This window comes from Chiloscyllium punctatum, chromosome X, assembly GCF_047496795.1.
Source record: "Chiloscyllium punctatum isolate Juve2018m chromosome X, sChiPun1.3, whole genome shotgun sequence".
NCBI classification, from domain to species: domain Eukaryota; kingdom Metazoa; phylum Chordata; class Chondrichthyes; order Orectolobiformes; family Hemiscylliidae; genus Chiloscyllium; species Chiloscyllium punctatum.
In genome coordinates, this window is record NC_092791.1 from 31,501,098 (window position 1) to 31,519,761 (window position 18,664).

The 18,664-nt window shown below is 42.8% G+C and overlaps 1 protein-coding gene across 2 annotated transcripts; it reads left to right on the forward strand.

Moving 5' to 3' along the window:
* The first annotated feature begins 3,639 nt into the window (after nt 1-3,639).
* On the forward strand, nt 3,640-15,642 carry LOC140471088 (EEF1A lysine methyltransferase 3-like). 2 transcript variants are annotated; one of them, XM_072566940.1, is made up of 4 exons: nt 3,640-4,077; nt 5,162-5,467; nt 7,862-7,973; nt 13,408-15,642. In XM_072566940.1, the coding sequence occupies exons 1-4, from the start codon at nt 4,060-4,062 to the stop codon at nt 13,812-13,814; spliced, it is 843 nt and encodes a 280-aa protein (XP_072423041.1). In that variant the 5' UTR covers nt 3,640-4,059; the 3' UTR covers nt 13,815-15,642. The 2 variants fall into 2 exon arrangements, with proteins under 2 accessions (XP_072423041.1, XP_072423042.1); XM_072566941.1 differs by having other exon boundaries at nt 5,162-5,434.
* The last annotated feature ends 3,022 nt before the right edge of the window (nt 15,643-18,664 follow it).

An 18,664-nucleotide genomic window follows, 5' to 3' on the forward strand; every position in this document is an offset into this window, starting at 1 on the left:
CCTTGGGTCCCAGTCTCTCCTACTCGTGGAAACATCCTTTCTGTATTCAATCAGATCCCATTCCCCCATCCTTCTAAACCCTATCAAGTAAAGATGCAGAGCCCTCAACCACTCCTCATATGACATGGCCTTCATCCCCAGGATCATTTTCATAAATCTCCTCTGGATTCCCTCCAATGCCAGTACATCCTTCGTCAGATATGGAACCCAAAACTAATCACTACTGACCTGCTGTGCTTTTCTAGCACCACACCCACTAAGAAACAGGCAATTCTGGATTTAGTGATGTGCAATGAGGCAGACTGGATTAAGGAGCTTAAGGTGAAGGAACCCTTTGTGGGCAGTGACCATAATATGGTAGAATTCATGCTGCAGTTTGAGAGGCAGAAGTTGGAATCAGATATATTCGTATTATAATTGAGTAAAGGCATGGGGGAGGAGCTGGCTAGAGGTGATTATGAAGGAGCCCAGGAGGGAAGACAGTGGAGCAGCAATGGCATGCATTTCTGGGGATAATTTGGGAGGTACAGTAGAAACTCACCCCAAGGAAGAAGAAACCTACTAACGGGAGGCGAAGGAAGGACATGGCTGACAAGGGAAGTCAGGAACAGCGTAAAAGCAAAAGAAAAATACAAACAACGTGGTGAAGATTAGTGTGAAGCCAGAGGATTGTGAAATCTTTAAAAACCAGCAGAGGACAATTAAAAAGCAATAAGGAGGGAGAAGATGAAAATGTGACGTTAAGCTAGCTAGTATTATAAAAGAAGATTGTAGGAGTTTTTAAAAGGTATGTAAAAGATAAGAAAGAGGCAAGAGTGGACATTGGACAACTGGAAAATGAGGATGGAGAAATAGTAATAAGGAACAAAGAAATGGCAGAGAAATTGAATAGATACTTTGCATTCATTTTCACAGTGGAAGACACCAGTAGCATACTAGAACTTCAAGAGGGTCAGGAGGCAGAAATTCGTGGAGTGGCCATCACTAAAGAGGTGCTAGGGAAGCCGAAAGGTCTGAAAGTGGATAAATCACCCAGATCAGATGGATGATATCCCAGAGTTCTGAAGGAGCCAGCTGAAGAGATTGTGGAGGCATTTGTGGTGATCTGTCAGGAATCACTGGAGTAAAGGAGGGTACCAGAGGACTGGAAAATGGCTAATGTACAACCCCTGTTTAACAAGAGAGGGAAGCAGAAGACAGAAAATTGTAGGCTGGTTAGCCTGACCTCTGTTATTGGTAGGAATTTAGAGTCCATTATTAAGGATGAGATTGTGAAATACAAAGTATATGGTAAAATAGGGCTGAATCAGCATGGCTTCATCAAGGAATGATCATGCCTGACAATTCTATTTGAATTATTTGAGGAGGAAATAAGCAAGTGAGACAAAGGAGAGCCAGTGGACGTGATCTATTGGGATTCCAGAAGGCCTTTGACAAGGTGCCATATGGGAGACTGTAGAATAAGATAAGCGCCCATGGTATTAGGGCAAAGTAGTGGCATGGATAGAGGATTGGCTGACTGGCAAAAGGCAGAGGGGAAGATAAAGGTGTCTTTTTCAGCTGGTGACCTGTAGAGTTCCGCAGAGGTCAGTGCTGGGGCCATAACTATTCACATTATACATTAACAATCTAGGTGAAAGAATGAGGGCATCTTCATCAAATTTGCAAGTGACACAAAGATAGGTAGAGAGATGGATTGTATGGAGGAAATGCGGAGACTGCAGAAGGACTTGGACAGGCCAAGAGACCACATCAGGTGTAACGGATACAGTAGATGACATTGGTGGAGGTACAAGTAAATTTCTGTCGGATGTGGAAGGATCCTTTGGGGCCTTGGACAGAGATGAGGGGTGAGGTGTAGGCACATGTTTTGCACTTCTTGCGGTACCAGGGAATGGTGCCGGGTGTGGGGTGTGGGCATGGGCGTGGATCAGATGAGGGAGTTGCGGAGGGAATGGTCTCTCCGGAACACTGATAGGAGTGGGGAGGGAAATATATATCTGGTGGTGGGGTCCATTTGTAGGTGGCGGTAGTGGCGGAGGATGATGTGATGTATATGGAGGTTGGTGGGGTGGAAGGTGATCTACTGTATCCGTTGCATCCAATGTAGTCTCCACTACATTGGGGAGACAGGACGCCAACCCACGGATTGTTTCACAGAACATCTCTGGGACATACACACTAACCAACCTCACCGCCCTGTGGCTGAACACTTCAATTCCCCCTCCCACTCTGCCAAGGACACGCAGGCTCTGGGCCTCCTCCATCACCAAATCCTTACCACCCGATGCCTGGAGGAAGAACACTTCATATCCGCCTTGGAACCTTGCAACCACACAGGATCAACATGGATTTCACCAGTTTCCTCATTTCCCCTTTCCCCACATTATCCCAGTCCCAAGCCTCCAACTCGGCACTGCCCTCTTGACTTGTCCATCACCTTTCCCATCTACTCGCTCCATCCTATCACCGTCTGCCCAAGCTTCGTCTACCTATCGCATTCTCAGCTCCCTTCCCCCTAACTTATCTCTCAGCTACCCCCCATCCCCAACCCCAGCCTCATTCTGGATGAAGGATTTATGCCCAAATTGTTGATCCTCTTGTTCCTCAGATGCTGCCTGACCTGCTGTGCTTTTCCAGCACCATACTCTCTCGATTCCGATCTCCAGCATCTACAGTCCTCACTTTCTCCCCGTTTCTTAGTGGGCTCTACCACAAGCTGCTCCAAAAAAAGTCTCGTCGACATTCCAGAAATTCCTTTTCTTGGGGTCCACTACCAATCTGATTTTCCCAAACCACCTACATATTGAAATCCCCCATGATTAATGTAATAGTGCCTTACATGCCTTTTCTATCGCCTGATTTACTTTCTTACCCACATCCTGACGACTGCTCGGAGGCCTGTACATAACTCCCATTCCCACCTGGGTCTTCTCTCCTTTATTAATACTTGCAGATTTGTCTCCTTTTCCCCAAAATGTTAGATCAGTGTCCCCAATAATCTCAAAAGATTCAGAGAATCATATAGTACTGACCTCACATCATCAGCTAAGAAGGAGTTATTATGACAGGTGTCCAAAAGGTCGATCAAAGAGATAAGTTTTAAGGGGCATCTGAAGTGAGGAGGCAAAGGTTTAGGGAGTGCACGAACCAATTATCTGTACCCTCTGACCCTTCTCCAAATCATCTGAAGACTACATCCATAAACGCCAGGAAGATGTATGAGCTAACCGTCATATTTTGAGAGACTATTTTCTTGCCATGTCGGTAGCTGGCTTCAGCCAAAAGTAGGAGCTGTTTACATTGCATCTTCACGTGATGCGATTTCGAAAAGCTCTTAGCAGAGAAGTTTGGTCCTATCGCGTTTCCGTTGGCTAGGTTTGTCACCAGCGAATCAGCGTTTCACGAACTGAGGTTCACTTTAAATACCAAAACCAACCCAACAAATTTACATACGCACCTGGGATTGGCCAAAAGGATTGGAAGGCAAGCCGCACTTCTTCAGTGGCGGGTGACTGGCAGCCAGATTAACCAATCAGAAACGGCATCTGCCCTCATACAGTTTCTTGAACGGATCAATCGGAGGTAAACTCGCCCACAGCGGGCTTCAGTGTGTAAGGTTCGGCGGAATGTTTTAGCATCATGTTGGATGCGGTTTAATCGTAGAGTTACAAATTATTGTGTTTAGAGATTTGTGGTAGAAGTGTTCCAGAACGTATTTAAGCATATTAATTTGTTGCTTGGTATTAGATAACTTGAGCATTGGTGAAATAAAGAGGCGTTCTGTTGAGGTTTCCCGTCTTGCACTTGTTAGGACGAAATGACAAGAATATCAAACTTCAAGGGGAAGAAAAGTTTATATAGCATGAGGGAACGGTTGTAGTTAATTGTTACCTGGGGTATTCTCCACAGCCTAGAAATGTAAAAGCTGGTTCAGCTAAGGCGTTCAAAAGGGTATTGGATCAGTATCTAGCTAAAAGTAACATACAAATATATAAGTAAAAAGCAGGAGATTGGTATTTGGTAATGATGCTTGTTTGAAGAGCTGGTGCAGGCTCAATGGCCTCCTTCTATATTGTAAGACTTGTGTGTTTCTGAATACCCTTATCAATCGTAGTACACTTTCCAACCAATTGGTACCATCTTCTCATGTTGTATAAATTGTTGTTCCAATTTGAGATTACAATTATGTTCTGATGAGTACAAGATAAAAAGCTTTGACAGTCTGTTTCAACAATCTGAGTAAGACCATAAAATATAGAATTGGGTCATTTGGCCCATTGAGTCTGCTCTGCCATTTGATCATGGCTAGTATGTTTCTCAACCCCATTCTTCTGCCTTCTACCAGTAACCCTTGACCCCTCACTAATCAAGTACCTATCTCTCCCTGTCATTAATGCAATGACTTGGCCTTCACAGTAATGAGTTCCACAGATTTGCTACCCTCTGGCTGAAAGTTTTCCTCACTTCAATTCTAAAGGGCCATCCCTTCATGCTAAGGCTGCACCCTTGGGTCCTTGTGGAAACATTATCTTCATGTCCACTCTTTCCAGGTCTCTCCAAATTCTTTAAGGTTCAACCAGATCCCCCTTACACTTCTAAACTCCATCGAGTACAGACCCTTTGTCCTCAAGTGCTCCTCATATGATAAACCCTTCATTCTTGGGATTATTTTTATAAATTTCCTCTGGACCCCCCCCTCCAAGACCAGCACATCCATATTTTGATATTCTAAATCAAAACATGAATAGTATATTAAAGCAATAGTTTGAGCTTTTGAAGAGCTATCCTGCAAACTTGCTAACAAAATCTTGCAGTTAGTGTGAATCTGTTATACTTCAAGATCTCCTGATTCTTAAAAAAAAGGTAGTTTTGACTTAATCTCCTGGCCTCACCCTGGGAAGAGCTAGAAATTTACATGCAGCTACTGATCCATAGGACTTATTGAAATTCTAAATGTTTCAGGATCAGCTTGTTTAGTTGTTTTCTTGCTTACCCAAATAGTAGCCTGAAACACACCAGTAATGTAGCAATGAAACACAGATATCCCCATCAAACCTCATTGTGTTATACATAGGATCAGGTTGAATATTTTAAAATTTGTCCCTCTTCCAAAGTGAATTGTGACATGTTCATATTTTCCCTGTTTTACATCTCACAGAATGAAACACAACTTGGAACTAATTCATCCTGCAATTGGTGTGGAGGCAAGGGAGCCCGAAAAGTATTCATCGATCAGCGAAAGATCATTCGGCTAGGGAAGATGATGCAAACCCAGGTGGAAGAGCATTTGTGCTCTGTTTTCCCCAAGGATGATGGTCTTTTTTCAAATTATTACACAGAAGAGAGCAGTTACAAATTTTGTGGGCATGTTTTAAAGATCACCCAGAACTTCAGCGCCAGTCTGGGAGTTGCTGCTCTCGTGTGGGATGCCGTAAGTCTTGCTTGTGAAACATGGACATTGCTGGTAGGCTAGCATTTATTGCCTGTACTTTGTCCATATATTTTGTATAGAGGAAAATTAAGCAAGTTACATCTCATTTACTTATCTGCCCCATTGATATTTTAAGTGGGAAAGGTATGGTTTCAAGCTCCAATCTCGGACTTTGGCACACAGTCGTAGTCTAGCCTTGCATTTCCTTGCAGTGCAGAACTATTGGAGGTGCAATCTTTCAGAAAAGACGTCCAACTGAGGCCCTGTTTGCCTGCTCAGATGGATAAAGGGGATTCCACACCACTAGCCAATAAAGATTGGCGATGGGGAGGGTTCTACTAATATAGGGCCAAAATGTCTCCCTTTTTCCCCCCTTCCAATGCACCCATTCATCGATTTGGTCTTTGAGACTTTCCTATACACAAATTGGCTGCCAAATTTTCGTACATCGGAATATGTTTCAAGGTAAATTGTTGACTGTGAAACACTTTGCGACGTCCTGAAATCACGACAAGGTTATATAAAAGTAAAAGTTCTTTTCTTACCTGACTTCAATCAATTCTGCACTGAACTGACCAGTGGGAAATCAGTCTGGTTACTTCTGTTCCCCACCAATCACTCCTTCTCATTATATGGAGCTGTTTGAATGTAGGTATCCGCAGTGACTCAGTGGAAGCATTCTTGCCTCTATCAGAAGATTCAAGGTTTTACTTCAAAAACTTCAGCATAAAGTTGAGGCTGACAATTGCAGTATAGTAGTGCACTTTCAAAGGGGCTGCCTTTTGAATGAGGCGTTAAACCAAGTCTGACCCTCTCTAGATGAATGCAAAAGGTTCCATGACACTGTTTTGAAGAAGAGCAAGGGAATCATCCCCAGTGTCCAGGCCAATACTTAAAAGTCAGAGAGTTGTACAGCATGGAAACAGGCTCTTCAGTCCAACTTGGCCATGCCGACCAGATATCCTCAACTGATCTAGTCCCTCTAAACCCTTCCTATTCATATATCCATCCAGATGCCTTTTAAATACTGCAATTGTACCAGCCTCCACCACTTCCTCTGGCAATTTCATTCCATACACGGACCACCCTCTACATGAACAAGTTGCCCCTCAGGTCCCTTTTAAATCTATTCCCCCATCACCTGTGCCCTCTAGTTTTAGACTCTCCTACCTTGAGAAAAAGACCTTGTTTATTTATCCTATCCATGCCCCTCATGATTTTATAAATCTCTATAAGGTCACTCCTCTGCCTCTGACACTTCAGGGAAAACAGCCCCAGCCTCTCCTTATAACTCAAACCCTCCAGTCGTGGTTATATCCTTGTAAATCTTTTCTGAACCCTTTCAAGTTTAGCAATATCTTTCCTTTAGCAGGGAGACCATTATTGAACGCAGTATTCTAAAAGTGGCCTCAACAGTTAGCCTTCAGCCAACACTTAATGATCAGATACTCTGATTTATTAGTCCTTGAGCACCAGTTGCTGAAGGTAAGCATGCAGTTGCAGCAGGTGGTAAAGAAGGGAAATGGTATGTTGGCCTTCATTGCAACAAGTTTTGAATACAGGAACAGGAATGTGTTTTAGTTCTCCAGGCCCTTGGTGAGGCCACACCTTGAATATTGTGTGCAGGTTTGGTTTTCTTCTGAGGAAGGATGGTCTTGCTCTCAAGGGAGTGCAGTGAAAGTTGATTCTGGGGATGGCAGGACTGATGTAAGAGGAGAGATTGACTGACTGACTGACTAAGTTAGGATTGTTTTCGCTGGAGTTCAGAAGAATGAGGGAGGATCTCACAGAGACTTATAAAATTCTAACAGGACTAGACAGGGTTGATGCAGGGAGGATGTTCCTGATGGTGGGTGTGTCCAGAACCAGGGGTCACACTCTGAGGATTCCAGGTGGACCATTTAGGATGGGGATGAGAAGACATTTCTTCACCCAGAGAATGGTGAGTCAGCCTGTGGAATTCATTGCCACAGGAAATAGTTGATGCCAAAACATTGAATGTATTCAAGAGGTGGCTAGATATAGCACTTGGTGTGAATGGGATCAAAGGTTATGGGGAGAAAGCAGGATTAAGCTATTGAGTTGGATGATCAGCCATGATTGTTATGAATGGCGGAGCAGGCTCGAAGGGCCAAATGGTCTCCTCATGCTCCTGTTTTCTGATGTTTCTCTTATCAGATTGCTGTTTGTGGAAGCTTGCTGTGTGCACATTGACTACTACATTTCCTACATCACACTGTGACTGCATTTCAAAAGTGTTTACTTAGCTGCAAAGCACTTTAGGACGTGCTGATGTTGTAAACATGCGACATAAATGCAAATTCTTTTGTTCTTTCTCTTGTTTTCTGGCACTATCTATTGGTACTTCAATGCTTCATGTCACCCTCGAAATTAACTTGTTCTAATATAAATGTGTGATGTTTTCAGGGTCTGGCTCTTTGTCAGTACTTTGAGAAACAGAAGATGAGTTTCTGTGGGAGGAAGGTGATTGAACTGGGTGCAGGCACTGGAATTGTGGGGATTCTTGCTGTTCTCTTGGGTAAGTTTAAAGTCAAATTTTATCTGGGGCAAACAATTAATGGGGATTTGGCATCACAATCAGATTAGTCATGATCTCATCAAGTGATGGAGCAGACGGGAGGAGCTGAGTAGCCAACTCCGGCTCTTAATTTATACATAGAGTCATAGAGGTGTCCAGCACGGAAACAGACCCTTCGGTCAAACTCGTCCATCTGACCAGATATCCTAACCTAATCTAGCACTTTGCCAGCACTTGCCCCATATCCCTCTAAACCCTTCCTATTCATGTACCCATTTAAATGCTGTAATTGTACCAGCCTCCACCACTTCCTCTGGCAGCTCATTCCACACACGTACCACCCTCTGTGTGAAAAAGTTGTCCCTTAGATCCCTGTTAAATCTTTCCCCTAAACTTATGCCTTTTAGTTCTGGACTCCCCCAACCCAGGGAAAAGACCTTGTCTATGTACCCTATCCATGCCCCTCATGATTTTATAAACCTCTATAAGGTTACCCCCTCAGATTCCAATGCTCCAGGGAAAAACAGCCCTAGCCTATTCAGCCTCTCCATAAAGCTCAAACCCTCCAAACCTGGCAACATCCTTGCAAATCTTTTCTGAAACCTTTCAAGTTTCACAACATCCTTCCTATAGCCGGGAGACCAGAATTGCACACACTGTCCCAAAAGTGGCCTAACTAATGTACTGTATAGATAAGGAAAGCATACTAAACACCTTCCTCACTATACTACTTGAAAGACCCCCCTCTTTCAAGGAACTATGACCCTGCACACCAATGTCTTTGTTCAGCAATACACCCCAGGACCTTACCATTAAATGTATAAGTCCTGCCCTGATTTGTCTTTCCAAAATGCAGCACCTCACATTTATCTGCATTAAGCTCCGTCTGCCACTCCTTGGCCCATCTGCTCAAGATCCTGTTGTATTCTAGGTAACCTTCTTCACTATCCACTAGACCTCCAATTTTGGTGTCATCTGTAAACTTACTAACTAAACCTCCTATGTTCACATCCAAATCATTTATATAAATGACGAAATGTAGTGGACCCAGCACTGATCCTTGTGGCACTCCACTGGTCACAGGCCTCCAGTCTGGAAAAACAACCCGCCACCACCACCCTCTGTCTTCTACCTTCGAGTCAGTTCTGTATCTAAATGACTACTTCTCCCTGTATTCCAGGTGATCTAACTTTGCTAACCAGTCTACCATGAGGAACCTTGTCGAACGCATTACTGAAGTCCATATAGATCACGTGCACTGCACTGCCCTCATCAATCCTCTCAGTTACTTCTTCAAAAAAACTCAATCAAGTTCGCAAGACATGATTTCCCACGCACAAAGCCAAGTTGACTATCCCTAATCAATCCTTGCCCTTCCAAATACATGTACATCCTGTCCCTCCAGATTCTCTCCAACAACTTGCCCACCACTGATGTCAGGCTCGCTGGTCTATTGTTCCCTGGTTTTTCCTTACCACCTTTCTTAAATTGTGGCACCACGTTAGCCAAACTCCAGTCTTCTGGCACCTCTCCTGTAACTATCAATGATACAAATATCTCAGCAAGGGGCCCAGCAGTCACTTCTCTAGCTTCCCACAGAGTTCTGGTTATACCTGATCAGCTCCTGGGATTTATCCACTTTTTTAATGCATTTCAAGACATCCAGTACCACTTCCTCTGTAATATGGACATTTTTGAAGATGTCACCATATATTTCCCCACATTCTACATCTTTCTTGTCCTGCTGCATAGTAAACACTGATGTAAAATACTTGTTTAGTATCTTTCCCATCTCCTGCAGTTCCACACAATGGCTGCCTTGCTGAACTTTGAGGGGTCCTATTCTCTCCCTAGTTACCCTTTTGTCCTTAATGTATTTATAAAATCCCTTTTGGATTCTCCTTAACCCTATTTGCTAAAGCTGTCTCATGTCCCCTTTTTGCCCTCCTGATTTCTCTCCTAAGTATATTCCTCCTGCCTTTTTACTCTTCTAAGGATTCACTCAATCTCTGCTGTCTATACCTGACATATGCTTCCTTCTTTTTCTTGACCACACCCTCAATTTCTCTAGTCATCCAGTATTCCCTACAACTACCAGCCTTTCCTTTCACCCTAACAGGAAAATACTTTCTCTGGACTCTCGTTATCTCTTTTTTTTTTTGAAGGCTTCCCGTTTTCCAGCCGTCCCTTTACCTCTGAACATCCGCACCCAATCAACTTTTGAAAGTTCTTGCCTAATACCTTCCTCCAACTTGAACTTTAACTTTTAGATCCTGTCTATTCTTTTCCATCACTATTTTAAAACAAAGAGAATTATGGTCACTGGCCCCAAAGTGCTCCCCCTCTGACACCTCAGTCATCTGCCCTGCCTTATTTCCTAAGAGTAGGTCATGTTTTGCACCTTCTGTAGTAGGTACATACATATACTAAATCAGAACATGTTCTTGTACACACTGAATAAATTCCTCTCCATCTAAACCCTTAACACTATGGCAGTCACAGTCTGTTTGGAAAGTTTAAAATCTCCTACTATAACCATCCTATTATTCTTATAGATAACTTAGATCTCTTACAAATTTTGCTTCTCCATTTCCTGCTGACTATTAGGGGGTCTCTAGCACAGTCCCAACAAGGTGATCATCCCTTTCTTATTTCTCAGTTTCACCCAAATAACTTCCCTGGATGTATCCCCAGGAATATTCTCCCTAAGTACAGCCGTGATGTTATCCCTTATCAAAAACGCCAAACCCCCTCCTCTCTTGCCCCCCTTTCTATCCTTCCTGTAGCATTTGTATCCTGGAACATTAAGCTGCCAGTCCTGTCCATCTCTGAGCCATGTTTCTGTAATTGCTTTGCTATCCCAGACCCACGTTCCTAACCATACTCTGAGTCCATCTACCTTCCCTTTTAAGGCCTCTTGCATTGAAGTAAATGCAGTTTAATTTATCAGCCCTACTTTATTCTCTGCTTTGTTCCTTCCTGCCCTGACTGTTTGACTTGCTCCTTTTCCCAACTGTACCAATCTCGGACTAATCTCTTTCCTCACTATCTCCGAGTACCACCTCCCCCCCCCCCCCCCCCCCCCCCACCCCCACCGCCACCGCCACCTTACGAGTTTAAATCCTCCCAAGCAGCTCTAGGAAATCTCCCTGCCAGTATATTAGTCCCCTTCCAATTCCGGTGCAATTCTTCTTTCTTATACAGGTCACTTCTACCCTAGACAAGCTTCCAGTAATCCATAAATGTGAACCTGTCTCCCCTGCACCAGCTCCTCAGCTGCGCACTTATCTGCTCTATCCTCCTATTCCTACCCTGACTAGCTCATAGCACCGGGTGTAATCCAGATATTACTACCCTTGAGGACTTCCTTTTTAAATTCCTGCCTAACCTTCTCTATTCTCTCTTAGGAATCTAATCCTTTTCCCTTTCCAAGTCATTCATTCCAATGTGTACAATGGTGTCCTGTTGGTCCCACTCCCCTTTGAGAATATTCTGCACTCTTTCAGAGATATCCTTGATCCCAGCACCAGGGAGGCAACATACCATTCTAATTTTTTGCTGCTGGCCACAGAAATGTCAGTCTGTGCCTCTGACTATCACAATCGATCACTTGGAACGTGACGTACCCCTTACTACATTAGAGCCATTCTCTGTACCAGAAGCTTGGCTGTTTGTGTTATATTCCCCTGAGTCCATCGCCCCTTACATTTTCCAAAATAGCGTACTTGTTTGAGATAGCCACAGCAGATTCCTGCACTATCTGCCTACCTCTCTTACCTTTCCTGGTAGTAACCCATCTACCTGACTATATCTGTGGTTTTCCCCCTTTCTATAACTGCCATCCATCACACCCCCCAGCTCCTGTAAATTCCTCATTGCCTCTAACTACTGCTCCAACTGATCCATGCAATCTAATAGGATTCACAACCAAACACACTTACTGCAGACATAATCATCAGGAAAACCAGAAAGCAAGGTGTACGGAATATAAACCAAGAGTGCTGGAAGAAATCTGTAGAGCTGGCAGCTTCTGTGGAGGGAGTAAGAGAGCTAATGTTGTAGGTCAACAATCTTTGGACTGTTTCTTTCTCCACAAAGGATGTTGAATACCTGTTGAGTAGTTTCAGCATTCTCTGTTTTATTTAAGATTCTCAGCATTTGCTTTTTTAATAATGACATGCTTTGTGTTGCTGGAAGAGGGGACTATGATAAAGGAAATGTTTGCTTGCTAAACAGTTCCCCTCCAATAATCTACGTGTTATTGTCATCCCTCCTGATGGTTTTGTTGATTAAGGCACTAAGCTCTATCGACATGTTTGTGTGTGTTGGTACCTGTGCTGCGCAGTCCCATCTCTGAACCAGACCGGGTTTCTTTCCTCTGCCACCCTGCCCTTCTCCAGCCACTGTGGAGATGAAAATGCTGACTAACCAATGACAGATGCCTTCCTGTGGTGTAATGGCTCCAGGTTGGTACAGTTCACAGTAGGAGCCTACAACCAACTTAATCCTCTTCTTTATTAACCCAGCACCTGAACTACACAGGTGTGTAGTACTCTGACATTGCTGACGATTGACTAGCCAAACTAATGAAACTTGAGAAAAGATAGATCTGTCACTGGAAGCTGGGATTCTTTCCCCTTCAACTCGTAGAAGCCAGCACTCTGAAAGGGTGATCCATGCCAGTGAGGCAGGGGTACACTTACCCATATTCTGTGCTGATGGACTGCACAGACTGTCTGGTTAAACTTCAACATGTCTAAATCTGGAAGTCTCTATGCTTTGATTGTTAAATCTATGTCACCTCTTTCGAGATTTGTCTGAGCGGTTTGTGTCTGCAAAGGAAGTGTGTGTTGGGCCAGAAGAAATAAACTTTCTGGATTTCTTGAGAATTCTTATTCTCCATTCAAATTACTCCCTGAACACACCCCATTTTCTACCTCTATAACCTCCTCCAGCCCTACAATCCTTTCAGACACCTTTCTTCTCTCAGGTTTGGCCCCTCGTATCTCCCTGATTTTTATTACTTTGCCATTGCCTTCATGCTGCCTGCATTCTTAGCTCTGGAATTCCTTTTCCTAAAATTCTCTATCTTTTTACATCTCTTTCCTCCTCTTAGGATCCTGTAAACCTCTCTCTCTTTGATCAACCTTTTGGTCACCAATTCCAACTTTCTCCTTATGTGGCTCAATGTCAAATGTTTTGGGCATATGCTCCTGCTCCTCTGATGCTGCCCAACCTGCTGTGCTTTTCCAGCACCACACACTCGACTCTGATCTCCAGCATCTGCAGTCCTCACTTTCTCCACTATGTTACAAATGCTATATCATCATTGCAAGCTGTTTTTTAGGTTTGGCGACTCTTTTAAAAACTGCTGATTTCAAAAACCTCAGGAGTAATTACAAATGGAGAAATGTTTTTTTCTTTTACTTATCAGGTGGAGATGTAACCATCACAGACCTACCACAAGCTTTGAAACAAATAGAGAACAATGTCTTGGCCAACATCCCCTCTTCCTGCGCTCATCGCTCCCGGGTCCGTGCCCTATCCTGGGGCAGTAACCATAGTCACTTTCCCACCGACTATGACTTTGTTCTGGGCTCTGACATTGTGTATCTCCCTGAGACCTACACTTCACTCATCCATACTTTGCGACATCTTAGTGCACAGAGGGCCACCATTTATCTCTCTTCCAAAATGCGGAGGGAGCATGCAACTGTCTCTTTCTATGAAGAGATCCTGCCCCAGCATTTTCAGTGCCAACTTCTTCACAGGAATGAAGAGAAAAATATTAACCTATACAAAATAACCAAAAAAGAACCTAAAGTCAGAGAGCAGGAATAGCAAGAAAAATCTGTTGTTTACTCTCAAGATGAGGCAGACCATCTGTAGGTGACCCTTGTAACACTTGGTTTGAAGAATTATTTTCTATCTTGTGATAAGGATGTTTCTAATTTCCTTTTGACCTCTTTTGTGAAAACCTGTTTCAATTCTTGAAGTTTGTAGCATTTCCTAGGATGCAGTTCAATGGATTTCACTGATAATCTGTTCCAATTGCAACTTAGCCATGTGGCTACTCTTCACATCAGCTACAAGAGTTAAGGGTATTGCAACCAACGCCCATGCAGTTCAACCATCCCTGGCTGGTTGTTTCTCCTTCTCCGACCCTATCCTTGGCCTAAGGCGATTGAAATTAATAAAAGTGTTTTAACTGCCTCTTTGGCTGAGAACCTTGCTGTAATAACTCAATGAGTAGTCAGATGTGTGTCTGTTTTTTTAACAAACATAATGGTTTAATTTAAACAGCAAGACATTACTGAGAGAGTGAATTTGTGGAGTAACAAGGCCAGCTGAATGAACACGGATGGCTGAAACAACAGTATTCAGTATTGTCTGCCTGCTGCCAGTTATTCAGTTGTCTCTCACAGTGCACTTCAGCAGAGACTAATGCTGGCAGCACACAAAATATATCAACATAAAACTCATTTCTCTGCCTGTAGTGAAGGTGCCAGTTTGGGAGATTAGGTGGAAGGCATGCTCTCTAAAATCTCAATGAAGTAGGCAGCATTAATATGTGGGTAGCATAGCTCAGGTGTCGAGAGTATATTGTGGAAAAGTACGGCAGGTGGCTTGATAAAGGGGTGGAGGACAGAATGAAGCCCAAAGCTGTACTCACCTGACATCTCCCACTCTCTCCCACTACCCCACACCCCCAAAATCTCCATTGCTGCCGAGGATGACTCTGTATGAACATTTCTTTTTATGTATTTAACATTTAAGTAAAGTTGTAACCTTGAGATTGTAAAAATAGGAACTCCCTGGAAAACTCTCAGAACAATCTGAGAGCTAACATTGATAATAATTCTGTACATTACCATCTTTCTAATCGAAGGAAGATATATTTTGGATGCAGAAAACAACAAAATTATGTACGTTGAAATTATGCTGCAGTGAGGAATGTCAATGCTGGAGAAGAGAATATTTTCCATACTTGTATTAAATGGTTGATTTTTATCCAAAACATGCTATGAGCCTTGGATCTTCACTGGCAGCTCACCTTCAGAGAATCGATTAACTGTCTGATGTTGACTTTGCATGCCTTTGAATACTGTGCCTTAAATCATGCTTCACACAAGCATCCTTAATCCAGTAGCCTGACTTTTTCTCAGTTTTACAATGTAATTTACACTGTCGGCTTTCACTGGATCCACAATATTCGTTTCACAAAAGTCAATTGGAAGGACTGCTTCCATCATTCTGTGCTGGATTTAAACAAAGTTAGTTGAAAGACCAACTTTGTGATGCAGTGCTATCCAACTAACACCTACCAAAAATAATTATATTAAAAAAAATTATATTTATGATCATGTTTATGGAAATTATTTTCAGGGCTGTTTCTTGAACATAAGTAGTTCCTCAAAAATGAACAGAATATCAAAGTGCCTCCAAGCTAACTATACCTCTTTCTCTGTACTGTGTATCAGCATTTTGTGTAGCTGCAGTTACCAAGTTTCTGTATGTTAACCATTTTGTATTATTTTTGCTTTAACTCCCGATCCAAGAAAATGTATTGTAATGGCCAAAGAAAAACAGACAGCCAACCAGTTATGCTTTGAAACTTGTTCAGTATTTTTAGTCTGTAAAAAGCAAAAAAAATCATAAACACAAAATATTTCAAACATCTTGTTGTCATTTTGTTAAATTGAAAGAACAAACATGTATTTCTACAGCACCTTTCATATTCTTGGAATATCCCAAAGGGTTTCACTCAGAGGCACTTTTGCAGTCTAGTCACTGTTGCTATAAATGTAATATCTCTTGCTTAGTGAGGTTCAACAGATACCAGAAAACCTCTGATACCTTGCCCAAGTATTCATTCATGTGTGAGATGAGACAGACCATTCGACTGTAGAAGGCATCCTATACTGATATTTTTTTTCTTTCCTCTCTAGTTAATAAGTGGTGAGGAAAATTGTAGAGCTGATTCTATCTTAGGTAAGAACATAGAACAATACAGCGCAGAACAGGTCCTTTGGCCCTCGATGTTGCGCCGACCTGTGAACTAATCTAAGCTCATCCCCCTACACTATCCCATCATCATCCATGTGCTTATCCAAGGATTGTTTAAATCGCCCTAATGTGGCTGAGTTAACTATATTGGCAAGCAGGGTATTCCATGCCTTTACCACTCTCTGAGTAAAGAACCTGCCTCTGACATTTGTCTTAAATCTATCACCCCTCGATTTGTAGTTATGTCCCCTCGTACAAGTTGACGTCATCATCCTAGGAAACAGAATTTCACTGCCTACCCTATCTAATCCTCTGATCATCTTGTATGTCTCTATCAAATCCTCTCTTCGCTTTCTTCTCTCCAGTGAGAACAAACCCAAGTCTCTCAGCCTTTCCTCATAAGACCTTCCCTCCAGACCAGGCAACATCCTAGTAATTGTCCTCTACACCTTTTCCAATGCTTCCACATCCTTCCTGTAATAGTGGGACCAGAACGGTACACAATATTCCAAGTGCAGCCGCACTAGCATTTTGTATAGTTGCAGCATAACATTATGGCTCTGGAACGCAATCCCTCTACCAACAAAACCTAACATGTCGTATGCCTTCTTAACAGCACTATCCACCTGGGTGGCAATTTTCGGGGATCTATGTACATGGACTCCAAGATCCTCTGCACATCCACATACCAAGAATCTTTCCATTGACCCAATATTCTGCCTTCCTGTTATTCTTCCCAAAATGAATCACCTCACATTTAGCTGCATTGAACTCCATTTGCCACCTCTTAGCCCGATTCTGCAGTTTATCCAAGTACCCCTGCAACCTGCAACATTCTTCCACACTGTCCACTACTCCACCGACTCTAGTGTCATCTGCAAACTTACTAACCCATTCATCTATGCCTGCGTCTTAAGTTATTTATGCCAGTTTCTAATCCAAACTGCTAAATCACCCTCAATACCATGCCTCTGCATTTTCTCCAACAGCCTACCATGTGGAACCTTATCAAAGGCTTTACTGAAGTCCATGTACACAACGTCAACTTCCCTACCCTCATCCACATGCTTGGTCACCTTCTCAAAAAACTCAATTAAGTTTGTGAAACATGACCTGCCCTTGACGAAACCATGTTGATTATGTGAAATCAAATTGTTGCTTGCTTGATGATTATTAATCCTATCATAATCCTTTCCAAAACTTTTCCTACAACAGACATAAGGCTCACTGGTCTATAATTACCTGGGTCATCTCTATTGCCCTTCTTGAACAAGGGCACCACATTTGCAATCCTCCAGTCCTCTGGTACTAAACCTGTAGACAATGATGACTCAAAGATCAAAGCCAAAGGCTCCGCCAACTCCTCCCTAGCTTCCCAGAGAATCCTTGGATAAATCCTGTCGGCCTGGGGACTTGTCTACTTTCATTCCTTTTAGAATTGATGACACCTCTTCCTTACTAACCTCGATTCTTTCTAGTCTAATATCTCATATCTCATTCTTCACCTCTACAATATTCTCCTTTTCCTGAGTGAAAAGCGATGAGAAATATTCATTTAGTACCTCTCTGATCTCCACAGGGTCCACACACAACTTCCCACTTCTGTCTTTGACTGGCCCTATTCCTACCCTAGTCATCCTTTTATTCCTCACATACCTGTAGAAAGCTTTAGCGTTCTCCTTTATTCTACTTACTGCTCATGTCCCCTCGCTCTTCTTAACTCTTTCTTTAAATCCTTCCCAGCTAATCTGTAACTCTCTGCCTCATCTGAACTATCTCATCTCAATGTCACATAAGCCTCCTTCTTCCGCTTAACAAGACATACCTTTAGTAAACCATGATTCCCTCACCTTATCACTTCCTCCCTGCCTGACAGGGACATACCTATCAAGGACACGCAATACCTGTTCCTTAAACCAGCCGCACATTTCATTTTGCTACCCCATTCTGTGCCTCCTAAGTCTTGCCTAATCGCATTTTAATTGCCCTTCACCCATCTATAACTCTTGCCCTGTGGCATGTACCTATCCTTTTCCATTGCTAAACTAAACATAACTGAATTATGATCACTCTCTCCAAAGTGCTCCCCTATCACTAAATCAAACATCTGGCCTGGTTCATTACCAAGTACCAGATCCAGTGTGGCCTCCCTTCTTGTCGGCACTTCGACACACTGTGTCAGGAAACCCTCCAGCACACATTGGACAAAAACTGATCCATCCAACGTACTAGAGTTATGGCATTTCCAGTCAGTGTTGGGAAGTTAAAGTCCCCCATAATGACCACCCTGTTCCTTTCACTCCTGTCCATAATTATTTTGCTAATCTTCTCTTCCACATCCCTAGAACTTTGCAGAGATCTATAAAAAAAACTCCCAGTGTATGTGTGAAATACTGTCCTCTGTGAAATATTCAACATGACTTCATTTCTTACTGCTAACTCTCTTCCTACTAGTTTGTCTACTAGAGTTATAGCATTTCCAGTCAATGTTGGAGAAGTTAAAGTCCCCCATAAGGACCACCCTGTTCCTTTCACTCCTACTCAGAATCATTTTGCCAATCCTCTCCAAGAATAGCTAATACATCTGGGTCTCATGATCAAGCCCTGGACCATCTGATCTGTGTGACTAAATTCCAAATTGATCACAAGGAAGTCCTGCTTTCTTTTATTCACTTATGGGACAT

What these genes read in the sequence shown, in the direction of transcription:
- LOC140471088 (XM_072566940.1), top strand. An exon ending in GTGAAACATGGACATTGCTG is followed by an intron (nt 5,468 to 7,861) that starts GTAGGCTAGCAT and finishes TGATGTTTTCAG; the next exon opens with GGTCTGGCTCTTTGTCAGTA. An exon ending in GATTCTTGCTGTTCTCTTGG is followed by an intron (nt 7,974 to 13,407) that starts GTAAGTTTAAAG and finishes TTTACTTATCAG; the next exon opens with GTGGAGATGTAACCATCACA.